A 27,838-nucleotide genomic window follows, 5' to 3' on the forward strand; every position below is an offset into this window, starting at 1 on the left:
GACCTGCAACCAGTTCAAGGTGCTTTCTGCCACTGCCTTACTAAGGGCTAGAAATACACAGCAGCCACTCCACCACAAACTAGCATGGGGACTAGGCAAATATAGACAAAAAAAATAATATCCGTCTTGCAGTATATTTTCTGTTACATTTTTTACAAGATATTTACAGTGCTGAAACACAGGTAACAGGAAAGCTTCTTGGCTCATATCTAAAAACATAACATCATACTGTTTATGGTGCCTGCTTCACGGTGGGAACCAGCAACTGTCTGTTGATGATTGCCTCGCCTCTTTTTATTTTGCTTTCTGTGGGACATTTCTGAGCCTTCCCATTTTGAGCAGTGGGTGGGCTGCAGCTCTCAAAGATTCGTAGAAAGTGAACTTTGACAGAAAACTTTCACATTAAATACACCACTGCAGCCACAGCTGACAGCAATGTGAGTGACTTGTTTTTTTCCTAAAATAGAACCTCTTTGAAACAAGCCGAATATTACATTTTACGTTTTTTATTCCATCAATTCTCTGTTACAAATGCATCTCAAAAGTAAGATTTCTGTCTTTAAAATGAAGGAAAGTCCCAAACATAGTTGGATTTTTTTTATATCCATCTTACTCAATGTGAAAAATGTTGTGTTTTGAGATTACTATTTAAGTGGCTTCAAGTGCAATTCTTACGTGGTGGAGTGAGAATCTATACCAACATTCTTCAAATGCAGCTTTTCCCCTTGAGCAAAAGGAAGAAGGTCCAACTTGGGGCTGCTTGATTAAATAATAAAACAAACCAAGTGTTCCTAGTGGAGTTCAAACCATATTGTTATCTTTTTGAGAAAATATTTCACTGTAGGCTGAGACAGTAGAGTGGAAAGATTGTATTACAGATGCAGTCCTACTACATTATGCCACCCACTCCCAAAAGTTAGATATGAATATATAAGTAATCTGTTCTGCAAAAACAAAAATAAAACTATTTTCTTGGTGGAGTGTGGAGGATGAATGTTGGAACTCACAAATTGAGGAAAAAAACTGGCTATGTCACAGTGGATACGTGTGCATCACTTGGGAGAAGACAGTGGGTGAACAGACTGTGGCTCAGGCAGGTGTTTTCTTTTAGTATCCATTGAGCTCTGAGCAGACGCGTAACCTCTAACTGATGATGCTCAAGTCCCTGCAGCCTCTTCCTGCTGAGCTCCAATCTTTTTTCCTCCACACTTCTGCAGTTGACACTGATTGGTGAATCTTTCCTAATCAGGGGAAAATGGCAGGTTTAAAGCAGGATAATATGACCTGACAGTCTAAAAACAAGGATATACGAGAGGGTTTTATATGTGAAAGGAATATCTGTACAAACCCTCAAACCTTCAAATGGTTTTAAAAAAAAAAAACAGACTACATATTATTGGGCAAGTTTATTTCTAGGTCCCATTAATATACAAGGTAATTCACAGTGTTTTATAGGGTTACACAATATAGTGTAAATATACCATAACTGCCACATCAATGTGTTTATAAATTAAAGGGCTGTTTGGAATCCAATAATTGTTAGCTAATAAATCCCAAGTGTTATGGACATTCATTTTAAAAGCTAATATTGGATATAGACTCACAGCAGCAGATGCTCACACCGGACACATTGCCCAAAATGCTAGAGAAAACAGAGTGAGAGACTAAAGCAAAGAGAGGAAAGGAAAAAAAGAAGCACATAGCATAACTGATATCATCATCTCAATATTTACCAATGTTACAACCAGCGCTCTATTTTTTTTAAAAGAAAACCAAGGTATAAATACATTTTTTAATTAATAAATAACATAATGAACTGAAAAGTAAGCTTTGTCTTTATGGGAAAGCTACTGTAAACATTAATGTTCCTGAGATCAAGTAGACAAAGGCTTCTGCTTACCTCAGCTTTTCAGAGAATTAGTCCCAGAGCTGAGGACCATAGACACTAAATGTTGTCTCTCCTTGTTAAACCCCTTCCTGGAAACTGACGCTTTTCACATGACAGATAACTCCAAAAAGTACTTAGGTCCATTCAGTGCCCTATGCAACATTCACAAGATTTTATAGTCCTTTTATAAATGCCCATGCAGTGAATTATTCTCTGGTGTAATATGAGCTATTTTCCAGGTGCTAGTCAGGACTCTGGCAGGAGCATTGTGTGCTGAAACTGCTCAATTGATTTTTAAAGTTTTTTTAAGTTTAATTCTGTGGTGTGCTTAGTTGGGTAGTTGATTGCACAGTTAAGTGCTAGGTACAAATCTTGCCCAAGGACCTTTCTGCATTAGGCTTGCATGCAAGGGTTCAGCAATTTTTTTCCCTTGTTGAATCACAGTTGCAAAAGAAAAATGTAAAACTCAAAAAACAGAAAGATTTAGAAATGAGTAGCAATTACAATCGTCTATTAGTCAAAATGAGCCTCTTTTCAGTGGAAATCTGGATTCCTTCTGTGATCCGACAACAGAAATAGAAAAGTATATGAGAGGGAAGATTTTTTTTCTCAAAACACAGCTATGTAAAAATGCAATATATAGTCAAGCATAGAAGCAGAGAAACAAATTATGCTGTTTCTCCCTCCTCCCCCATACATCTAAGGATATGTCAGCCAGCAACCCTTGGCGTGCATAGGTAAATTCGTATTTTATTTATTTAGTTACTACAGGTTACAGGTTCCTGGGAAGTTCAAGTTTAGGATATCTATGTGAGAATGAGGCAGCTGCCTCATTTAAATTTCAAGACAGTGGATCATTTCACCAGATACTGATCACCTCCTTCTGGCATCTTAAGAGCCAGTGTGTTCAGTAATGCTCTCTCACATACAAAGAAACAAAACAATCTTGTGAGTATCTAAATGCAATAAACATGAGTCCAAGTAGAAAATGAAAACATTTGTATTTTCTATAATGTTATTCAACCATAGGAGTGTAATGTGGTCTTATACCACAAGGTCTTGAAAAATTAAAACTCCTCAATACTTCTGCCTTGAGTGAAATTTGTGTCAAAGTGTTATCCAGCTGAGGTTTTCATGCAAGCATTATATTACAGTATATGGGGTGTGTTTTAAGTTTAATGTCCTTATTTTGAAGTAAGAAACTAAGAATTTTTAGTTGTCCTGTTCTGTTTGACAACAAAAAGTGCTTGTCATGCTATCTGACAGCAGAAGCTTACAAAAGCCCCGAAGAAGCGTCTACCACTCTTAAATTATTTATCTGACAGAATTTCAAGTCTGCCCAAAAACTAGAGTGGCCCCTAATTGCTGTGAATACCAGTCTAGTGTACCTTGATCAAACCTGAACCACAAAATTCTACATTGAACAAAATGAATATGAACCACAATTTAAGACTTTTGAAAGTTTAATTTACTTTTTGGTAACACAAAAAGGATAATTCTCAAAGCTTGTTTAGCTTTAGGACTGCTTAGAAATTAGAGAAGTTTAAATATCTTGGTGTCTTGTTTGTTAGTGATAGTAGGATTGAGCGGGACATAATTAGACTGATTAGACCCTTGTCTGCAGTAATTTAGGAATTGCTCCAGTGTGATGTGATGAAAAAAGATGGAAAATAAATATTATTACTCTAGTTACAGCCTTGCTTATAGTAGTAAAAAATGGATCATGGTGAGGAGGTCCGCAATATGCTGGATGCCTGAGATGGAGTAACTTCTCCTCCACATCAAAAAGAGTCACTTGAGGTTGTGGGGGTATCTGGTCAGGACGCCTCATCGACACCTGCTTTTTAGAGGTTTTCTGTCAAAGTTGAAGAAGAATCCAGGTAGAGTCTGAACAAGGTGGAGGGCCTAGTCCACTCTGGCCAGCTTCATCTCCGTCAGCAGATCCTGCACAGCTCTTCTCCATTGTGGGTACTTATTTCAAGGGTAGTACAAGCCCCACCCAGATGCGTACTGTGCAGAAGTGATTTGATTGACAGTTGACTGCATTCACTGACTGGCCCACGATTAACGTCATTGCAAATTCCAAACAATATTTCTCATATACTATTGGACCAATGGACATTCCATCTGCTATCACAAAGCTGCATAGTGTGGAGGAGTGTAATTATAAGATTAATCACAAAAAGTGCGCCAGAAGCGCAAGCATTAACTTTTGGAGCAGAATAACGGTGATTTTGCAGCTCGTCTCTCTGAAGAACGAGGCAGCAATGAAGAAGAGAGAAGCAGTGCAGCTGTGGTCAGCGTTCTGTCAGCGATGCAGTTTTGTGTTGTTGGTGTGAAACTGAAGAACTAAATAATATTAGTTTTTTTATGACATGCACTTAATTTTGTGTTTGGAATTTTTTAAAATGAAGTTCATGTTTGGATATTGTCTTAAATCTTTTGACTGCATTACCTAAATCCAAAAGGTTGCACATGCTTAAAAAATAAAGTGCCAGGATATAGATGTACTTATATGTGTAACAAAACACATAAAAGTATGTATTTTGTTATCTGAATTGTTTTTATTATGTTTGGATGTGCAATGAATTTCCATAAGACAAAATGAAATATCTGGGGGTTTTTAGTCCATCAAAACGGAAAACGTTTCTCCACTGCTGAGTGTCACTGCAAACTTCATTGGAAAGTCGTCCACAACTGCTGCACATTCGCATCCCGCCCACATTCCCATATGCACACCCACAACAGTGAGGAACAGACCGTAATGGAGACTGAACTGGTGTTGAACCAAACTCCACATTAACTGGCTAGTGAGAATCGACAATGGTGAGACAGCTTTTGTTTCTAGACAGGAGTGACTTGGAAAGATCCAGTTGAGGTGTGTATGACCTTTGCCCCTACAGTCCAATATCAGATAAGTGTGATGATGGATAATATTACATTCTATCAGTGCATATCTCATCCGTCTCCTACAGATTGTTGGATTTATTAAAAACCTTTTTTGTTTATTATGAAATTGAAAAAGACTTTAAAGAAAGCCTTTTTATTCACAGCCACACAGAAGAAACTGTAGGATATTTTTACCTCAATGATTCGCTCCCTCATTAAAGGAGAGCTTATGGTCCACTCCTATGAACTCTGAATCTCAGAACGACCAACAAAACGCCTCCTGCACCATTATACTGCAATTACCTCCTTCTAGCATTCTCCCCTACATAAACAAGTCCTGTAATTTCTGTGCTGAGAAATAAAGTGCAACTAGAGCAACATAACATAGCCAGCTTCGCTGCCTCCATATATCACTACAAACAGAACCGCAGCCATATTTCAGCTACTGCCAGCCAACTCCAGCGCCTGGAGCTGCTGGGTTATAAATTCAAGGGAAAAGCCGGGAACTCATGCCGACCTCGGAGCATCGTCTGTAGGTGACGCTTAAGGCTGTAGCCATGACAGCAGAGGGAAGAACTGACCCAGAGATGAATCCCTGCAGTGAGCCGAAAGGGGTTGTCAAGGTTGAGGTGGTGGAATGGAGGAGAGGGTGAGGGTGTGCCATTTAACATACCACAGGCTGGGGCTATGAAAGACCCCTTTGTTAGGGAAACAAACACAAAGAATTAGCGACAAACATCTGTCAGCCAAACAGAAGCTGGTCTGAAACATGCAAGCCCACTACCATCCAAACACAGTTAATACATGTTCCTTTTACCTCACTCTTCAACTTCAATATACCTTCATTTACAGCTGTCATATAAACCTCAAAGGACATGCCTTCATCTACAACAAATATCAATTTTTATTCTGTCCTGCTCTTTTCCATTTGTGCTCCCCTGTTTTTCAACTCAATTCCTGGCGGTAGTACATGCTTCTGAGGATGATGTTCAAAGCAGTAAATTAGTTTGACTTTGTTCCAATATGAGCAAATTCTCTGGGCTTTTCACACATACAAATAAGGCAAAATGGTGCCACTTCAGTGGTGAATACACACATTTATAAACGGAAAGCGGAAGAATCAATTATTATCCTCATTCATAATTAATCGCAGCGGCTCAACAATACAGCAAATCCATGGCTAAAATCACAACTGTCTGGCTAACCTTTTCTCACATGAACCAGACACTTATTAATTGAAAATACTACATTTGATATGAATTCAGCAGCCGCTGTTGAATGACAGAATTGTTTCTGTTGCTTTCAAAATGAAATGGATGGAGGCATTCACGAAAAGAAAAAGAAACATAAAACTTTGAGAAAAAACGTCTGTTGGAAATTTCAGTCCCTGGTTGTGGTCTTTAATATGCAGCCAGAGGAGCCACTACTCTTCAAGAAAGGCTTTGTACAGGATTTTGGAACCTAGCTGGAGGGATTTGCTCCCTTTCCGCTGCAGGGGCTTTAGAGAGGTCAGGTGCTGATGTCAGGCGATAAGGCCATGCTTTCAATTCGGCCTTCCACTTCCTCCCAGAAGGTATTTGATGGGGTTGAGGTCAGGTTCTGTGCACACCAGTTAAGTGTTTCTAAAACAAACTCAAAGAGCTTTCTGTTTTGGACGTGGCGTTATGTACTGGGAACTGACAAAAGAAAAGGGCTCCCTCCAGTTGTTTCTTTGCTGTTGAGGACTGGATGTATAACTTTTTCCAAAGAAAACATGAGCTACAATTATAATACAAACCAAAAAAGAACAGTTTATGAGGATTGCACACTTTTAGGTTTCACACTGTTGGTCTTAGAAAGCATGCAGTTTGATGGTGACATTAAGACTTGAGGAAATTTTATGCACATTTATTAAGAAAGCAGGGCTGATTATAAAAATGTTTTAAAAGGCAACCTCTCTAAGACATTAATCCATATTTGCTGTCCTGATCAAAGCCTTAGAAAAGCTGCTTGATGTAGTTCAGGTTTTTTCTGGTTAAAACATCTCTTTTGAGCTGTTTTAGTTCATCTGAGCTGTTAACATTAAATGTAAAAAATCTTGAAAACCCAGCCTTTTTATTAGAAACTGAGGTATAATGATTATGTTTAATTGTTTATTTATTTGTATGGAACAAATCCTGCATGTTGTTCAAAGTGTGCAACTGTCTTAAACTGGAAATGATTGTGTAATCAGTGTGTATACCTGGGAACAGACAATGATGGTATAGTTGTAGACTGAACCAATGGCAATATTGATTAGAAATTAAATCAATTAATTGGGTCCAGTTTATTGATGAATGATTATACCACAATTTGCTACAGATTATGCTGGTTTTACCTGCTTAGTTTTACAAACTGTTTGAAAGGATAACATAAACATTAAAGATAGGTCTAGAACATGAGCAGGCAGGATTCAAATTTTGGAAAATTAACCTGCTATGTATGGATGAAGGTCAGTGCTGAATATTTAATATGACTAATGCAGCCTTGAAAATATTGAGGAGAAATATTCCATTAGGGCTGTGACCAGAAGATGGTCAAAGCCGTCAGTGGTATCCTCTGCAGGGGCTTGATGCCTTGTGACCCAGCATGACTCCATCTATGAGCTCTGCTGGTAATTAAGCAATGAGTATATCCTTAGACCTGACGGTTCTAAAAAGGGCATCGCTGCTGATCAACAAAGAGGGCTAAATAAAACAGGAAGTGTGTGAAATGCAACAGGATAAATAAAACAATTTAAGAGTTGTGAGAACTATCCTGATGTATTTTAGGGGTGTGCATATTTCTGCTTTTATGGAAATTTTTTGTTATTAAAGAAATTACTTGCTTCACAAAATAACAGTTTACCTCATTCAGTTTGTGTTTTTTTCTTCATTTGATTTTTTTTATCTGTCACTTATTAAAATATTCAACAATGAGAAATATTCAATGAGAAAAACTCTATTGTTGTGATTTTTTTTTCATGATTAAAGTCACTGATCACTTTTGCAAACAGAATCTAAAACATGAACCAGATACAGTTTTACTATAAATATTTTTTTTTGCTAATCAAGCCTAATTCTTGTCCTGTTTGTTATCATTGCGGCTCTTCTGATTGTGCGTCAAAATGCTTTTGTCTGGCAGGTCTAAGGAGATCCTTACGTCTCAGCAGTTCCAGTGTTCAGATGGCATATTTTTACACCTTTAAACATTGTTTAAAGTTCATTTGGCACATTTTTAAAAGACTATGAATAGCAGCTTAGTTTATCGTAAAGGTTGCCAACTGTTCGTCTCCAACCGTTTTCGTAAGTATTATTTTTTAAGTGAATTTTAAGCTATAAATCAGACTATTTTGTAAGATAAGCCAAATTATCTTTAGAGTAGTGAGCTACAGAACATGTTATGATCAGATTTCCTATTTGCTTTGCTATTTTGTTGTAAATTGTTATTTGACCCAGGATACAATCACATAAAAAGGATTCCATGCACAAGTACCTCTGGTAGCATCACATAAAGCAACGTTTTTCAAAGTAGACCCATTTGTAACTTTCTTAATTTCCTCTCTTTATTTGAATGTCCTTAAATCAAATGTCTCCGTCAACATTTATTTTTCAGTCACAACACTGAATGGATTTCAGTATTATATGAGCACAATAACACACAGGCAAGGGGCATTTTGTGAAAAAAGACTGCAGTAGAAAGGAGCAATCAGATTCATGACCAAAGATCTTCATTGAGACAGATATGGTCTGGGTAGTGCCTCCTATTAAAGTCCCAAAGATTTTGAACTGTTGAATCACCTGCTGCTTCTGCAGAAAATAATTGCCAGGGAGACAAACAGGGGTCATGGAGTCAACCTCTGGCATAAGAACATAAGGCTGGACCTTGGGCAGCTCAAATGGTTTAGTATCAATGTCAAAATGTCTTAGAAGTAGCTCGTCTGCCCCAGTGTGTTCAGATATTAACTATAAGCTCAATTCTTGTGCATCTTGTAAACTCATGTGCCTAAATACAGAATTAGCAGAATTAGTTGGGTTTTACTCTCCAGAGTTCTTCCTCAAAATCTATTTTCTGAACCTCTGCAGCAGAAACCCATCCTTCATTATGGAAGGATGGTAGGTTATTGCTATTGTACACTGAATAATGAAAATGACACTACTATATAATGTCTTTAATAGCTGACTCAATGTTCAAAAATAAGAATGTTCTAACGTGAAAAATACAGACTTATGGAAATCATATATTAGCTACTCAATGCAAGGATATTTAAAGCAAATAATGAAAAGTATGAATTTTATTAAATCAGTAGGCCCTTTAATTGTGATTGAATAAATGGAAATATAAGATAGTACACCTTTTATATGACATATATGCAACAGCGTCTGCAGATATATTTGACAGTTATATAGATCTCCTTTCAAGAAAAAATGTCAATCATTCTCTCATCTCCGCATCATGATTGGCATTTTTTACTATTTTCAGACATTATATACACAAAGCAATCAATCACTAGTACAATGAATTTAATAAATAATTATAAGTTGCAGCCCTGGATAATCAAAGCTTCACATATTTGGCTTGTGTGTTATATAAGTAGACAGTTGAATCTGAGGAAGTCATGTCCAGCTTCTATTTTATTTACTAGCATTCATAGCAGCGGTTCTGTAATTTTACAATCGCCAACAGCTAAAATAAGCAGCAATAGTTAGCCTAGTATAGTTCAGTGTCACAGCAGAACAGCAACAGGGAATGAGCTGTCTACTTTAATCCCTTTTTAGTCCTCCTATTTCCCCGAGGCCACTGCATTGTGATGCAGAGTCACTCAGCCACCTCTCAAATTGTGCAAGTGTGTGTGTGTGTGTGTGTATGTACACCTCATTAATCAAGTCCTATGCCTTGATGCAGTATCTGGTCAATTCAGCATCTCTCAACTTCTGTTTCCCTTTAATTCTTGGTTGAGTCCTCACAGTTTCCATCCTCTCATCTCCATAGATTTCTGTCTTTTTTTCCTCCTCTTTCTCCTAGGATCCATGTTTGCTTGCTAAGCCTCATTAACAATTAATTACCAGTCAGCTAGTCAAGTCACCCCTGGACCGCTGGGCCTCTCAATGATTCATTAGTCAGGGTTTACACAACGTGGCACAGTATAAACACACACACAAAAACGCAGAAGTTTGATGACTTTTCTTTCAGTTGTTGGGGGTGGTGGTGTGTCGACAGACTTTTGGGGACACATGAACACGTCTACACACACAAACACATAATAGCAAGCATATGGAAACACCTCACATGCGTGAACACATCCAGCATCACCTGTATCTAATCACAATGTTCTCATTAAAAAGAGATGAAGGAAAACTGATTGAGTCATGCATACAAGAGGTCCCTGAAAAGTACTTCAAAGTCAAACTAAAAGACTTTGTTGTGTCTTCTAAAGTTCACTTTGGGAAATCTAAAGAGTTCAGAACTGAAAGGGGAAATTATTTAAATCAAGCTAAAACTAAAGCCTTTTCTTCTGTTCTATTTCATTCTATTATCACCTTTAATCCTGACAAAATTTGACATTGAATAACTGTTACTTCATTAACCTTCATTCCCCTTTTCTTTTTTCTCCACAGGTTGGGAAGTGTTGACTTTAGGAAGTCGAAAGGCCCACTGAGCAGAGCAACGCTGATGAATCTGGGTGCCAAACTTTTAAATTAGAAAGAGAACTTTCAAGGGCACTTGCTCATTTTCATTTATTTCCAAAGGAGTTTCCAGCTACTTCTGGTCCAATCCAAAGATGGTCATTAAGTGGGCAGACAAAAAATGTTTCAATGTGCCTGCAGCCAATTTCTTCACTCCAGTAATATTCAGCAGGAGTCCAGAAGTTCAAGACTGAAACAAAAATGTCCAGCCCAGGGGGCACTTACTTTTAATTAGTAAATTTTTAAAATTAAAAAAAATAAAAAATGATTGCAAGACGTCTTATGAAATACTGTAGCTCCATAATCACTTTCATTTGTTCTATACTTGACATATGCATTGTTTGAAATTGTTGAATTAAATTGCTTTATCTTCTCTGTTTCTCTTTCCATAGAAAGTATTCCTGGCCCTGTGCAATTACGCTGCAGTGTTCATTCTCATGGATGGAACCACTGGCTAAATGTTGTCCTAAAAAATTAAAGTACTTCAGATTGAATTAAGTCCTTGCCAGAGAAATTGCTCCCATTAAATGGTATACTATTTTCGTTCTGTTTCCACTGAAAGTACTTTTGGAGATATCAATACCATTAACTATGTGAACTCTTTTGCTCTTTTATTCTCAGAGAAAGAAAGCCAGGACCAATACTTTTAAGTCTCAAATTGTCTTTGACTTTTGATAAATACATTTTGGTGGATGATTAGGGAGTATTGAAAATACTCCTGACCATGTCCTTCTGTATGTATCTGTCTCTTTCGTTTACAGTATAATTAACAGTCATTTTTATCCCATTAAATATTAGCTATTGCTTGTTTTTCACGTTTTCCTTTTTTAGTAGAGTGGCTTAAGATGATAGACATTAGTTGTAAGCGAGTGCCATAAACAGACTTGGCAAAAGTAAACCTGAATGAATTGCAGTAACTTAGATTAAAACATGAATTAATCATTTTAAATTAACTTTTTAATGAAGAAAATTTTTAATTAATAGCTCATGAAGTTAACAAAATTTTGTAATATTAACTATACTGTACTAGGCACACCTAATTTATGCTCAGTATCTGGACTGATGTTGGGGGAAAAAAAATTCTAACTGACTAGAACTTTATTATTATTTGTATGTAACTTACATAGGAAAAATAAAACAATATTCCTAAAATAATTTAATATCTTACACCCCAACACCACGGTCTATTGACAGCCCAGGTCAACCAAATGTCACAGAAAATCCTTAAGTTAATGTTTGCCTCTGTTCACTTAAAGTATACACTTCAATGGCACAGTGCCTAGATTTACTGGCTTGCTCAGTGGTCCTTTGCTTCTGCTGAATGTTGGAGGAGGACAAAGTTAATTCACTTCCCTAATTTTCCCAGCTGGTTTCAACCCAGCGTCCTTCCTCTGCCCTTAAATCTGGTGAACCACAACCCTCTCAAAGGGATGTTTTATCAGCGCGTCCACACACTGAGAGACACTTAGGCTAATTGTGAACATCAACCTGCCCACAGAAAGCGGTTGACCAGTCTTCTGCACCAGCAGCTTTGGATAGCTGTGTTTGTGACTTAGTGTAATTTCTGCAGCCAGGTAGCAATTTTTAGCAGTTCATCACTCCCATTGTGGTCATTTCCCTTCGTCAGTTTACAGCTCAGCACAAACTTTGCCTTCACCTGTGCAGACATTGATAAAGTTGCAGGGTAGAAAGACTCAAGCAGAACTTAAACTTTAAATACATTTTAGAGAAGAGAATTTAGAGGGAGACCTTGAAGCAGGAATGCACCAAGGTTGATGAGGCGTTAAACTACATGGATTCACATTGCTGTGCACTCAAGACTTGAGAGAACAGTGACGAACATTTGTTTCTTAAAAGACAAATCCTCTCGAGTCTTCTTCTGTCACTTCCAAACTTTTTCAAGGATCTAAGATTAGCTCTAAACAGAACTACCCACTGGAAACCTTGATAATACCCGACCTTTAGAAAAGCGAGACTGCTCTCTTACCCTGCAGCAAACAGGGCCAAGAGGGAGTGAAGTAGGAGTAGCAGTCACTATAACTTTTTTTTTGCTTCAATCATAAGCAAAAGCTAATTTTTCAACGTAGTTGAGGAGTTGCATATAGATGAATAGCTTCTGCACCTGTGATGTGACGTGACTTTGTAAATAAATGCAGATTTTTACAAAGTGAGGAGTGAAGAATAAACACAAAACATGTCTATGTCAAGTGTATTCTAGTGTATATCTAGCATTAGCACAACTTTAATCTTAAAGAAAGATTTGTACTGATATTTCAATTAAAATGAAAAAAATAAAAAATAAATTTTGGGAAAGAAAATTCCTATTTTGCATTGAGACTATTGTCTCAGTGCAGAAACAGACTGTTTCAGTGAGTTTGAAAGTTCAAAGAAAATGACAATGAACTCAAATTAGCCTTCCTGTTATCTGCTCTTTCCATCTTACCGCATGACATGTCATAGAAAATACAGTTCCATTTTAAATACTCTCTGACGTTTCTCTGGCAAAATATTTTTTTAACACCTTACTAATTCAGAAAAAAAAAATCACATTTTGTGTTATTCACACTCAGCACCAGCTTCTACATTGAAGAGTTGTGTAGTCAGTGCAAAGTGGTAGTGCTTATGCATGGTATATTGACTCATTTGAAAAAGATTAGATTTTTTCCAGTACAGTTGCCAGCACGGGTCATTCGGGCTGCAAATTGGTCCATTCTAGTCACCAGCCATGGATTTCTGGTTTATTCATGAGCCAAATAATATTAAAGGTTGAACAATTTGTGAAGTGGCTTGAATGACTTCAAGTCAAAAAGCAATTGGAGGTAAAATTGTTGACTCTGCATGTTCCTTGACAGACTTTCACCGTTCTCGGAGGAGAAATTAAGTTCTCTTTAAATGCTGCTGACATGTTATAAAGGAATCATGAGTTTGTAAACTCTTTCTCTCTCTCTGTCCATTTGTCCGTCTCTCCTTATGAATGCCAGCCAGTGCACAGACGTGATAAATTATGTTATTGAATGCTGAGGCATTCATATATCTAGTCATAGTTCTGATCTACACAGAATCTATTAAAAACTGTTTCTATATTACCAGAAAATAGCAAAGCTGCGACTGCGGAGAACAAAAACCAATTTAAATATTGATTTAAAGTTGTTTCCCTCTAGATAAACCTTGTCACAAATTTTACAGACAGCGGGACCCGTGTAGCAAAGATCACTGTCATCTAATCAGTCACTTGGCCTTTCAACATACCTGCGTCTTTCAGCTTCAAAAACTCTGAAACCCAAATACAAAGGAAGTGCCTTGTAAGGCAGCTCCACTCTTCTCTGCGATTGTGTGAATGAGTGACAGAAAACCCTTTCTGCAGTGCGTTGTGGAATCTAACGAAGGTTAAAAGGGGTTGGCTAAGTGCAGACCATTTACCTCCCACTCAGCAAAGACATGCTATTTGGCCTTTTTTCTGGAGTTTTTCTTATAAAATAAATGAAAGGGGAAGCCTCACAGGTGTGGAATGGTAATGATACACTGCAACATTGAGAGGGTGCATTTGTTGCATTTGTTGCAATGTTGACACTTTAGAGTAGAGCTGGACAATACATCGAATCCCAGCTGTTTGTCCAGTTCCAAACGACTGCTTGGATGCATTTTTTGGTAAACTATTACATTTTAGGAGATGATGCGTTAAAATTCTGGTTGCCAACAATATGTTGGTCTGCTTGGATAGACCGTCACTGTTTTTAGTCCTACAGTTGAAATACATCTCAGTAAACAGTGTATTGTGATTATGGAATAAAGAGAGAATAGTATTTAATCCTAAAATTTAACAATCATATCACAGTGTCATGTTTCCCCACTGGATTTCCAAATCTACAATCAGGCCAATAATTAAAAACTACCGGAACTGTGATAAAAAAAAAAGTCGGTGGACAGAAGCCAAATTTATCTTGCCAACACACAAAGTGGGGAGGGCAAATTAAAGAAAAATCTCCAAAGCACAGCAATATTTTTCTGAGAGATTATGCTACTGCAATAAACAAGGAAAATATTTTTTTTAACTAATATTAGTTTTACTCATAACAGAAGGAAAGAGGTGTGAATCAAATATTTGGATTCTGTAGATAACCTCCTGAATACTGCAACAACAGTATATAAATAAATCATAATTAATGCTTCCTGCTCAAAATTCTCTAATCAGCAGGAGTCTCTGTGAGGTACGACAATGGAGAAGTCAGAGGCAGCAACGCGCATTCTGCCAAATGAAGCTTCTCTGCTTAAAACGGACAGTTTTCAATAAATAAAAACATAAATATTATGTGTGATATGTACAAATATAAATCCAGTTAATTAAAATGTATGTGTTTTTTTTTTTTTACAAAAGGCTAAGATCTGTGGGATTTTGCCATAAACACTGTCCATTTGTAGTCAGACATATCCAGACCATTTTACCAATATAAAATCTTTACTGCAGAGTTCTGGATGAGTAGATGGCTGTCCTTTTATTGAGGAACTAAACACTTGCCCTCACTCAAACACACACACGCCCACACACACAGTCTTGGAAGTTGCCCAGTGCTACCTTCTGCCACATGACCACCGTGCTGCACCACTGGAGCAGGTGCAGATTCAGTCGGTGTTCAAGGGCATGTCAACAGCTGTGGTGCTTGGATAAACGGCTCTTTCTTTGTTTATTTGTTCAGATGTCTGTCACCATCCAGGGGATTCAAACTGGTCGGGTCAATCTCACAGCTGGTCTGATTTTCAGGTTTATTAAAGTCAAGAGGTCAGGCAATCTGATGTCAGTGACAAAATAATCAGAGCATGCTGGTGCAACTTAATAGGTCAGAAGGACAGACAAAACTGGTGCTTTTGGGATGACTCTAATGTAAAGACGTACAGAGAACTTAGTCATGATTTAACTTGAGAGACTCTGACAGGTAGCTGGCAGGCCAGAAACCACAAAATCTAATCTTCTTCTAATCAGTGAACAACTAAAATGCGCACATTACCCCGTCAAAGTAACAACAGCACTCTTTCTTGTTCAATTTATTACTCGAGAAAGAGGACTAAAAGTTAGAGAAAAGGATGTAGTAAGCTATTTAAATGGTTCGTGCACCGTGCAAGGAAGTGAGAGAAAGCAAGATTTTTAGTGGAAAAGACGTCAGGAAGGTTCAGAGGAATACCACAAAGCTGTACTTTTTTTCTGCTGGTGAAGAAGCAGATATGGATGTTGGAGAGTGAAGAAAGGAATCAACCATTTCAAGGGAATACTTACAGATAATTATGCATTATTAAAGTTAACTTTGCTAAATTGCAATAGAAGATGCAAAAGAGAGTCTGAAATGTCAACTTCCTTATTATTTTGTATTTTTGAAATAGAAATTTAAGCTGAGTTACATTTCATGTATTAATTTTTTAACATAATTTGTAAAACTATAATTTGCTCAAAATTCTGCACAAAAATGCTGATTGATCCAATCATACTCGCACACAAATACCAGTCAACAGTCAATTCAGTATCTCATTGTCTGTGCCACACAGTGTAAAAAAAATAATTTAAAATAATACTGTGTCTGAAACAATTAGTCCACTAATCACCAGCTGTCCGTTTTTCAATACAGGATTAATCCTTCAGGGTTGCAGTGGGTGCTGGTGCTTCACAATCAAGCAATGAACAAGAGACAGGTACACAGAAGACAGACAGAAGAGAAAAATGGTTAAAAAAAATTAAAACTCCATGCATAAAGTTTCTTTCTGCATTTTCCCAAGACCTTCCTGCAGGAGCTATCACTTGAGGAAAACAGACACACTCCAGCCCGGTCCCCAGACAATGTAAAAGTCGACCTGTAGCACCGACAGTTAAATTTAGAATTCCAATAAAAATGTGTTTGTAAACATCACATTTATAATAGCTATTAAGTAAATTGTGGCGGTAGATGTAATTAAAATATCACACCTACAAAACTTTCTGAATTATACTGAATCATTACTGAGGGAAGAATACAAACAAAATTTTCTGCAACATAATGAAACATGCTGCCAAAGAGCGAGAGAGAGCAAAACTTCCAGCAGAGTATAGTGTTTGTGTTTCACTTTAGACTTATACATGCTGTTGATTTGACTGACTGAAATAGTATTTCATGTATTTTTGTCTCATGAATTAAAACCACAAGTACTATGAACCACATTACAATGGCATGAGCAGTGCTGGTTAATTATGTTCAACTTGAGCCCAACAAGGCAGAGTGGAGGGTAATAAGGACAGGAATTACAAAGTAATAGCTGCTCAGTCACAGTTCTATGTGATGCTGATCTGTGCGACGACAGACCTCAGACCCTGAACCAGGCTTTGGTTTCTGAGGTCCAACACAAACCAAAAGCTGCGCGCAAGCACAAATATGACGCACACCTGTGACGGGTCATCTAATCAATTTAAAGACCAGGAGAGGGTTTCCTAACGTGCAGCTGCTAATTAAAGACAGGCAAACACTGCTGGACCAGAGGGACGTCGCTTACTGGGACCCCGTACTGTCACAATAAGGCTAAAATATACGCCACATCCGCAGACAGCGCGCAGTGGCTCGACAGAGGAGCCGAGTGTGTTTCCAGCGACAGCTACTGAGAGAGAAGAGGGAACTTGGGCGTAAAATGTAGCACAGTCCGGCTCAGTGACACCTGCATTCAAGTCTGATCAGTCAGTGTCAGCAGCGCACAGAGAAACAAATTCTGCCCTCACCTCTTTGGTGTTGACGATGCCTTTGACGTATTTTCCGAAGACCGAATCCACGCAGAGGACAGTGGACAGCACGGCCAGCCACAGGAGTCTCTCCCCGACCCTCACCTCCATCTTTCTCTCTCCCCCGCAGCCGCTCGTCTGCTCTCACAGCTCCCCGAAAGCCTGCCTCCGTCTCGGGAACGCGCACGGAGCAGCAGCGCAGAGAAAGAGAGGGAGAGGAGAGAGGCGCGTCCTCGCAGGTCACCCCCCGCCTCCCTCCAGCTGTTGGAAGACGGATGGATGGTTATGTGCCTCAGTGTGTGTTTGTAGTGGTGGAGGGAGTTGGGTACCGAGCGCGCGCTCGGTTCCGCTCGTGCTTCGGCCATGCGACACGTCCACGCAGTGAAAATGCCATCCTTGATTGCAATCATGTTTTCATCTCAGGTCACACGCTACTAATGAAGTAGTTCTTGGGCAGATGATGCCTGGCCTCCCGCTGCACAAGTGATTAGATCACTGATCAGGACGCAGAGGAGGAAAATCTTCTTTTCCTACATTGTGTTTGAAGTAAAGCATGATTCATATTCAACTGCAAAATCAAACTATTTTGGTGGTACTGGAAAAGGTCCGTCAGTAAGTGCAAATGCCAGTGGTTCGCAAAACATGAATGCGTTTTCTACATTTCAAGTACAATTTAAAGGGGGCCCGGGGGGACAACTATTTTACAGTTCTTATACACTTTTTGGCAAAACTGACTTAGAAGTATTCAGTCCTGCTGAGCTGTCAAGCATTGAATTTTATGTGAGATCATCTGAAAGTAGTTCAGAATTGTGAAGTGGATGAAAAATGTTACATAATTTTCAATTTTTGCCCCCAAGTAGGGATAGTGAAGCTGGTCAGTTGATTGGATGATGAATAATCCAGAAACATTGTTAGAGGCTGCAGGATCCAAGACTGGGGCAGAATTTCACCTTTTACCATATGCTCCTCCTTCCCCCCCATTCACTTTCCATTTAGTCTGAATGAATGGGAGCTGTTTTGCAAGTAAGAATGGACCATAAATTGCAGTCTTTATTTATTCAAAGTTGGACACTTACCCCAAAAGAACTGCAGCTATGATTGAAGAAATAGGGGTCCTTTACACATGACAGATCTTTCATGCAGACAATCATTTTATTTTCATTTCATAGTTCTGTGGTTCCTTGTATTGGGCCGGTGAAAGAAACCAACAAAATAAGTGAAACAAAAAAATCTGCAATGTTTTCCCAAAGAAACTCACAAATGTCCAGGCAGAAAATCTGTCTTAATATGTGCAGTGACAATGTTCATCAATAAATGTGAACACAACTGAGGCATTCTTATGGGAGAATATATTTATTTTAATAAAAGTCAGCAAAAGAAGAAGTTCGCCACATGGTTCGTCACATACATCAATCTGTTGTAGAAACTGTGAAATAAATGCAGTCAAAAAATAATCAATCTGATTAACATACATAAAAGTAAAAATATCTACATGAATCATTTTTAGTTTACATTTTTTAGCGTGATTCACAGGTTTGCACTTGTGGTGTTTTCAACAAAGTAATGTTTAAAGAAAAGGTAGTTGTACTTTTTCCAGTCTATGGCTTAATGTATTAACTTATTTTGTTCCCCTCTTTTTAAAAGACTGAGCATTTCCAGCTGAAATGATCCAGCACAATTTGCATATTGAGTGCAGACAGGTTATTCTACACAGCAGCACCTGCGATGCAATGCTAACAGCTAAAACATTAAACAGGAAGGTGAGAACATCAGTTCCTGGACTGGCTGCTCTCTTTGGTTCTGCTTTCAGCTCCAACTTTCTGTTTCCAGCCACCATGAAACATTCCTATGAAGTGATTGAGGTAAATATAATGAACTGTTGCGTTTATAAAAGCAGCCATCAGGTGAACCGTTAGTGTTTCCATAGATATAGGTTGATATATTACGTGTGAAGCCCAAGTTGGAGGTGATTGGAGTGTATTGCACTATAATAATCAGCATCACCTCACTTCTGGCTTCAAAAACAAAGACTTTGGAAAGACAAATCCTAGAAAGTAACCACCTATGCAACCTTACCAAACACTAACTGAAGTAAGGATATTGCACTTTGCATTGCACTTCACCAAAAATCAGTATTTGGTCTAACAAAATTTTAAGCCAAACAACCATTTGAACATACAAATATGTTTACATTGAACTGGAACAACATTGTTAACTTGCAGGGAAGAGCTGACTGACAAACCGAATACGAATACAGCAATACTAAGCATTGCACTGAGACAACAGTTTAAAGCACGCCAATTATAAATCCATAGCTTTGCCAGTGCTTGAACCCTAAACGCAACACTAAACACAGATATGATTCACCTCAGAAGTGTTCTGGTCCATCACCTGCTCTCATGAACCACAATAGATAAGTATTATGAGGCCTATGAGGGTCAATACACTGTAGGTGAAAGAGTTTGACACATTTCAACCAACACAGTTCTTCTTGCCCATTTGGAGTGTCGCTCTTAGTATTGGTAAAGAAGTCTAAGCACTTCAAATTACAGACAGAACAATAGGTCCTAATGAGGATTTACTATACGCAAAGGCTATGAATAGTCCATTGACTTTAAAGTGCCATTTATGAATAAAACATGACGCAAAGGTAGTCGTTTCCATACAACTGAATTGTCGATAAGCAGCAAGCAAAAAGAACAAACGTATGTAAAAGCTCAAACTCAGAATAAACCAACTCTGCAGGGAAACTGCAGATTAATAGAAACTATCAAAAACAAGTTCAAACTTCAGCCCCAAACCTGAGAGGCTAAGTGTATTTTTCTTTCTGTCAATCTGACTAAAAATATTGCAGTAAGTACTTGGAGCTGACAGAGCAGAGTATGGTCTAATCCTGTAGCATGACTGCAGCCGAAAATCCAGCACTTCTACAGGGGGGGAAGGATTTCAGAGTCAGAGCATCAGCTAAATCCTATTCAACAAACAGCATCCTTCTCTGCAGACCTGGCAACCTTTGGTCTGCAACCAGAGCAGTGACAGACACAGCCAGCCACTGTTGGCAACCACATGTGCATTTTTTAAATCAATACATATATTTCATACTTTTCAGTATGCAAACTATGAACAGAAGGGAACAAAGTAACACTGCCATCCTTTATCCACCGGTATATTTTAAAGTACTTTGATGGCTGTGTATGCAGAAAAGTGTCCTCAAGTAATCAAAAAACAGCGACAACCACAATTGTAGCTGTTAGGGAGTGAAAATATCTGAACCAGTGTGCAAAAATGTGTCAGTGGGGAGTTTTTTTTGTCTTCTAGCAATTGTTTTTCACAGCAGGTGTTCTCGAGATTTGCCTAAAAGCCTCCGACTTGTTACGAAAAACAAACAAGCTGTCAGGTCATAAAGCCTGAGGCTTGAGAACGCTTTGGTTGGACACTGAAACCAGCAGAGAAAAATCTGACAACTTGCAAGAAAAACTGTGCCATCGAGTTTAAAATGTGTACGGACAGCTGAGACTTGGACTTTTCTTTACTGTTCCACTCTTTTGAACTCCATTTCTTAGCGGGGCTGGGAAGCCAAGCAACTGCTTCCAATCCTGAAATATTAAAATTATTAAAAACACTTCACCCGCTGAAGAAATTCAAGAACCATGACTTGCAGAGATAGGACAACAATTTCCTTGAACTTGTTTGTTTTCACTTGAATGCATCTCAGTTTGAGTCTCTGCATTACTAATACAACACTACAAATGCCAAAGTGCGGCAGTGAGATGGAACACTGTGTCCGTATTGTAATATTTATCATCCTCTCCTTCTGATAACTCTGCTTTGTTCTGCATAAGCCTAAGTGAAAAGACCAGAGAAGTCAGCAGTTTAGTCTAAAGAAACAAATCTGTTCAGTGCCTCGCTGTTGTACTAACGTCTCTGGAACTATTTTGCTTTTTGTCACCCAACAACCACACAATTTGGTGACTAGCATATTGTGAAGAAAATGATACATGGTTTTCAAATTTGTTACAAGTAAAATTCTTAATGTCATAGATGTCTGCTCAACCCATCAGCCAAAAAATGGAATGGGAACGATATAATTACACAGACATGGATGTTCATCTAACCTAAGGCAGATGGGAACAATGGAGAAACTACAACTCAGATGGAACGATTCATCAGCAGGACAACTACCAGGCGTGTGCTCCAAAATATCTGGTCTCTGTGGAAGAGCAGACAAGCTAAAAACAGGACAATTGTAAGAAAGCCTGTTAGAGGAAGCAAAAGGCTAACAATAGCCCTTCCACCAGGACAATAAACCTCAATATAAAGCTAAAAATACAACTGAATGGTTTATATTCAAATATTTCTGTATAAGAGAGTAATAACCTTGAATCTAATTTATTATTTACATTTTAAAAGGGTTGTTCTCATTTGTTCTGTGAACTCCACTTTGAGCAAAGCTGGTCAAAACATGCTCCAAAAGTCTGGAGTTTTTGGAAACCATGAATCATTTTCTTTAACCGTTATAATTTTAAGCCGCCTTTCGTCCATCACTTCAAATCCTAACGGGTTATATTATGGTCATCGCATGACAAAAATATGAAAGTTCAGGGAGTCCTTTTTGAAACATTCACTATAAAAAAAACAGCAAAAGCTTATATTAAAATATACATTTAAAGTTTAAACAAGTCGGGACTCAGGGATCATAACCTGACATAAATAATAAAAAACAGTCCTGCACAAAGTTCAAAATATGATTTAAAAAACAAAACGCAATTCTAAAGAAAGCAAGTAAATCAATTCCTTTAGCTTGGAGTCTTTTGGTTTGTTGTGTTTAGCTTCGTTATTCTATTTGGAGAGAGTCAACATAGTTACAACCCACAAAGTGAGCTACATTGACTCCCAAACAGGCATAATGGAGAAGACAATGTGGAGTTATTAAGTGTGATTTAGAGTGGATTCCTAAAGGACAAGTGGCCACATTGATGCGGATGAAGCGTACAGTGTGCCCACGGCTATCTGATTAGGGCCTGCCGCGGCCCAGATGAATCACCCATTCAGGCGTCGTCCTAGCAGCTTTGCTTGTGCTTTATGTCTGAGCTTCGCCTGCCTAACAGCGACTCCTTTAAGTATGTGTGCTGCTCTGTGTGTGTGTGAGTATTGGTCTTTGATCTGAAAAGCTTTTAAATTATCATCTCATTCTGAAACATGACTGCCTTTTTGTGGGTGTGTTCGTTTTGTCTGCCAGATTTGCGTTGGTGCATAATGGAGCGCGGACGAGTGGTAAGAATCGAGGAGCAGGAGATACATTTCAGCGCTCCACCTCCTCTTATTTATTGTTCAAACACTGAGCATTTTTTTCCCAGACTGCCCCCTCCCACTCCTCTTTCTGTTTTCCTAAGATGCTGCCTTCGTTTCTCATTTAGGAGTTGCGCTGCCTACATCAGTCTGACTTTCATTTACTCCCTCTCTCTCTCCACTCCTGTGAGTGAACCGCAGCCTTCCCCTCAACCCCAAACCTCATTTAAGCACCGATGCCACCGGCGTCAGTGTTATTTTGGGCTGCCACAGCAACCAACCCCTCCCCATCAGAGATTTTAGACCCTCTCCCGACAGCTGCCTCTGGGTCATCAATGGGGTCGGGAAGGAGAGCACTGGTTTCTCCAGAAGGTGCCAGTTCCCTCTTGTCGGTCCGCTCCAGCTTGCGGTGCTTGCGTGGCTCCGGGGGCGTGTCCTCCTGGTTGAAGACGGAGCGGATTCGCTCCACGCAAACGTTGGCGGCCTCCCTCGTCTCCTTGGAGAGTTGCGAGAGGCTGAGGAAGCCGTGGGGGAGGTCGTCCACCACGCACAGTGTGACGGGCTGCTCGACACTCCTCAGACGCTTGGCAAACATCACGGAGTCGTCCAACATGGGGTCCAACGCACAAGCCTGAGAGGAGACGGGGAAAGAGGGTGGGGGGGGGGCAAGAAATGGTGAAAAACAAATTTAAACTCCCTTCAGACATGTCAAGAATCTTAATTACAGGATGAAGAGAGGGAGCTCAAGCAGCCCAGTCTCTTTTGTTCAGGGTTTTTTTTTCCAAGTCTCTCTGACTCATTTAAGCCACTTAAAAATCAAGGCTAGTTTCCTCTTCGTCATACATCCTCATCAAAAGAAAGAGCAGGCTGTAACCTCAGCTAAACTGAACATTTCTAGAGACTCTTTTAGATTGTTTTGTTTACTCTCAAAGTCTGATCACTTCTAAAACCTTCATTTTAACACAAAAACAACTACGAGAGAAAAGAATATGCATTTTTACCACTATGTGTACAGGCGGCAGCCCCTTCAGCATGCTGTCAGGAGCCAGAAGAGGTGAGCAGAAAGGATCCTTGACGACCGGAGAGCTCTGCATCCTCATTTCAGCGAGCTGCTCCGAGCGCAGCGGCTCAAAGCCCAGAGGGAACTCCCTGGGGTGCAGCAGCTCCGATCCCTCCTCTACGGCCGGGGGCGGGATGGCCACAGAGGACAAGTCGCTGGACATGGAGGGGTCACTGTCCCTGCAGAGAAAGAAACTCACGTCTTCTACCTACAGAGGAGAACAGAATATATTTATTCCATTTTGGTCAGACAGCTCAGAGGTCATAGAAAAACTGAAGAGGGTTTGCATTTTTAAATTTTTTTTTTGCAAGCAGACAGCACTTTGTCCTTGTGAAAATAGAAATGCATTGGCAGAGTGCCTGAGTCCAGGCTGAAAAATCTGATTTCAAGGAGAGAAAGACTATTTAAGGTCTCACATTAATATAGGCTATTTATTTTTGGGGGGGCCAGTACTGTAATTAATCTAATCTGTCTAGAAGAGAGAGAAAAAAATTAATGAAACAGTAATTTTCAAACTATTTGAATTTCTTTGAAGTAATTTTATAGTAACCTGTTGTGACAGAAAGTGGCATTAGCTAAGTAGCCTCTTGAAAATAGTCATGAAAAGTTTTCCACATTGTCCACATGTTCAGAAGTTTACATACTCTTTTAAAAAAGTGCTAACTTTCATTTTAATCTTGGTCTATAATGGACTTCAATTTTGATGGTTCTTTTTCTCTGGGAATTTAGTTTTTAAAACAGGAATAGGTGCATAAGTTTTAATTTGTGGTTTTATTCAACTCAGGGTAATAAATTAAAGTAGATTGTAATGTAACCATTATGTCCCTAGGAACACCCAGTTCAAAATACTGGCCGTTATAAATCAAGTCTTTGAACTATTTCTAAGTACTGTCATTTTCAGCCAGTTCCATTACCTTGCTGATGGTTTCCTGCGACTTAGTAAAGTGAATTTTTCCAAATATCAGTGGGGGTGAATATATATATATTTAAGCTTACAAGGATATTTTTGAAAACCGATAATGCAAGTTAAAAAAAAAGATCTTGTTCATCATCAAAAATTAATGAAAATGTTTCTTGTATGGTCACTGCCCACAGGAGGAAAAAAAAACAGCTCAAATTAATAATTAAATTAAATTAATGACATTCATGCCATGACCAGCAATACATCTCTCAATTCCAATCATGCTTAACTTTTTAAAAAGAGAAAATGAATGTCCAATTCTGATTACAATTAAGAGCAGAAGGACTTTTCTTCCCTGTGAGGCGACTGCAACCATCACAAGTTATCAGCTGTGTGGCAGGCCTAATTCCCACTTCAATCCCCACCAACACTGCAGTGTTGTGTTGAGTAGCATCCTATTGTTTAATGGCATTAAAATCGTCCAGAGAGCGAGCTAATCTCAACATAAGCAGGTTCCAGTGTGACATACAGCGTGCTCAGACGTCAGCGGGGGGCTCTGGCGGATGGGACTGCTGTGGGATTCCAAGTCCTGGCACGTCTTGCTCTTCACAGATAATTTTCTGCCGGGCAGCGGCGACGGCTCGTTGGGCACAGGCGGGTCAGCGTGAGGAGAGGAGATGGAAGCTGCCGAGACGCTTTTTCTCACTGTATCTGGGAAACAAAGCAGAGATGGAGGACAGAAGTTACTTCACAAGGAAACTTTGTTTGGCTCGTGCTAAAACTTTACCAATGAACATTTTGAGCGCATTGAAAAAGTGTTTTTTATTAAACTTTTTCACATTTTGTCACATTACGAACACAAACTTCAGTTTAATTTATTTGAACTCTATGTGTTAGACCAAGACAAAGTGCTGCATGACTGAAGTGGACGGAAAATGATTTTTGGCTTTTAAATTAATTTTTAAATACTTTGTAAATCCACCTTTTCTTTTAATTACAGCTAGTTTTTTGGTTTATGTCTGCCAGTTTTTTTAATTGGTAAACTTTAGATTTGACCCCTTTCTCCTAGCAAAACTCACACCGAAATAATTTGGAGAACAATCATTTTCGTTCCACTCCGCAATTATGCTCTGCTTCGTGTTATCACAAAGCAATTTCGATAAAAACTTTGTGGTTGTCGGGTAACAAAAGGTGCATAATATTTTCCAAGGTACTGCAACAAATTCACATTGGATAAACAGCACTTGAAGGACACATAAAAAATTCAAGCAACTAAAAAAGATAGTCAAGCAACTCAGAATACCTCATGTACTCCACTGTTTCTGATTTTCATGCGTTCTCTGTTTGACAGCCAACAGCTAAGGGCCCAAGATGCAAATTGAGGCACTTCAGGAAGAGGAGAAAGGAAGTGGGTGGAGGAAATCCAAAAAGAGCCGTCTGGGTGATATCATCTCCCCGCCCTGAGCTGTCATAACACCACCGTGAGCCGTCACGCCTGGTCTCCTCACAAAGGCCTACCCAATCTTCTATTTTAATAATGAACCACCTCAGCACTATGATGGCCTTTTATTAATATGCCTCCACCTATGACACTCCCATTAGATTCGGCTTGCCAGTTAGGTGTCACCTAACTAAGGTGACACCAATAAAATTACATTTCCCCTTCAGATTTACAGCGGCTATAATTAAAAATTACTGTCAAGATACTGATATGAATGGAGCTACAGGATTATTACTCCACAGGGTGGATGAGGCCATAATTGGTTAGTAGGACGCTGAAGAACAGGGATCCACATCATTGACCTCCTCGATAGAGGAGATGCAAATAAACTCTGGCATAGTAATGCTGCTTAAAGAGACGGAATAAGGATGCAGGAAATATGGGATGTAAACAGCAAAAGGCTTTGACTTTCATTCATTGTGTGCAAACAAACAATTAAACCTCAACTTGAATCCAAACATTCCCTCACAAAAAGACAGCCACAATCACAGGAACGCAGAATTTCTACACATTCATTATGCAAAAACCCCAAACCTTTCAACAATCAACTTTCAAGAGATATAATTCCTTCCATATTTGTTTCAAAATATAAAACACTAAAGTTTTTGGCATACGTTTCTACAGAAGCAAGACTTTAAATATCAGAGCTTCAAAAAATAGAAAATGAAAGGAAAACCGGTAGGATGCAAGCATCCATGGAAGGAAGGCAGGTAGGACCAAAAGGAAGAGGAAAGGGTGCAAGGATACAAATAAAATGAAGGATAGGGGCAAGGAACAAGAGAATGAAGACCAAGGAAGCAAGGGAGGACAGTAGAGAACAAGATAGGAAAAAAGGGATTAAAGGACACAAAAGGAAATAAGGGCAGGCTTTTAGCAGATTATTTATCATGATAAATTTCTTAGCGATGCAAATCACACGTCTTTATATGACAGGGGTAATAAACAAACACATTACAAATGCATTACACAGTGTTATTTGTGTTTACAGGCTATAATTGCTGTGACACACACCGATAGTCATACAGTTACCTAAAAAACTTAATAAATAGTTCTTATCATCACTTTTACAGTGATGATATAAGTGATGATCCTGCAAAAGACTGTGCTAAAACTTTAAGTCGATATCAAAAACCCCTTCGAAGAAATAAAGAATAATGTCTGAAAATAGTTATTTTCTCTTTGTTCCGTACATGTCCAGACCTGGAAAATGTGACGAATTTGAATCAAGTTTTATTCAGACTGAACAGGAATAACAATTTCTTCACGAGTTCCTAGTTTAGGTCCTAATAGTTACTACTCAGACTAAATATTAAATGAATTGGAATTCTTTAATAAGCTCCTGCTAAAATACTATACTTTCACAACCCTCATTTAACTTTCAAATGTTTCACCCTTACTGCACACCAGAAAACACACATGCACACGCACACACACAGAGAGAACACACCGCTTGTCGGTGTATCGGGGGTTGCTGGTGTCATCTCGGCAGATGTGTTGGAGGAGGCTGATGCTCTGTTGGGATCCAGCAGAGATTGGATCCAGTTAGAGGCTCCCTGTTGGAAATCTCGCAGCAGCAGGGCCGTATCTCTCCTCACCAGGCTCAACGTGCTCACTTTTTCTACCTGCTTCTCGGTCTGCGGCTCATTACCTGGAGGAGAAGACGCCAGCAGAGAAGATGGCAAAGCAGCAATGACAGGAAACACATGATCCAAGGAAGAAAAATCACTTTCCAAGGGGATTCGATGCTGCTACCAAATTACCGGCAGCAATTCATAGACAGTGACATCGGGAGGGAAGAAAAAAAAAAGGGGGGAAAAAAGGGTTTTAAACAAAAGCAGAGGCAGCACAGGGCAGCCAATATGTCAACATTTTACCTTGTTTTCTGCTTCATACAGT

At 39.0% G+C, this 27,838-nt stretch overlaps 2 protein-coding genes and 1 long non-coding RNA gene across 5 annotated transcripts in view; 1 reads left to right on the forward strand and 2 right to left on the reverse strand.

The window, feature by feature from the left end:
- tmem145 (transmembrane protein 145) overlaps positions 1–17,459 on the reverse strand; it is a 60,055-nt gene extending 42,596 nt beyond the window's left edge. Inside the window, exon 1 of the mRNA XM_028007438.1 lies at positions 17,192–17,459. Within this exon, the coding sequence (XP_027863239.1) occupies positions 17,192–17,302 (111 nt within the window). The 5' untranslated portion in view covers positions 17,303–17,459. The remainder of the gene's footprint in view (positions 1–17,191) is intronic.
- Positions 17,460–18,525: 1,066 nt separating this feature from the next.
- lipeb (lipase, hormone-sensitive b) overlaps positions 18,526–27,838 on the reverse strand; it is a 30,855-nt gene continuing 21,542 nt past the window's right edge. For all 3 annotated transcript variants that reach the window (XM_028007411.1, XM_028007420.1, XM_028007428.1), the window contains 4 exons: positions 27,390–27,590; positions 24,971–25,152; positions 23,482–23,748; positions 18,526–23,111 (listed from right to left, as the gene is read on the reverse strand). In XM_028007411.1, coding sequence (XP_027863212.1) covers positions 22,707–23,111; positions 23,482–23,748; positions 24,971–25,152; positions 27,390–27,590 — 1,055 coding nt within the window. In that variant the 3' untranslated portion in view covers positions 18,526–22,706. The remainder of the gene's footprint in view (positions 23,112–23,481; positions 23,749–24,970; positions 25,153–27,389; positions 27,591–27,838) is intronic.
- LOC114138292 (uncharacterized) lies at positions 23,755–24,602 on the forward strand. Its single transcript, XR_003594183.1, has 2 exons — positions 23,755–24,146; positions 24,270–24,602. It is a non-coding gene; the product is annotated as an uncharacterized LOC114138292 (long non-coding RNA).

The sequence above is a fragment of the Xiphophorus couchianus genome, chromosome 3 (assembly GCF_001444195.1).
Source record: "Xiphophorus couchianus chromosome 3, X_couchianus-1.0, whole genome shotgun sequence".
NCBI classification, from domain to species: Eukaryota; Metazoa; Chordata; class Actinopteri; order Cyprinodontiformes; family Poeciliidae; genus Xiphophorus; species Xiphophorus couchianus.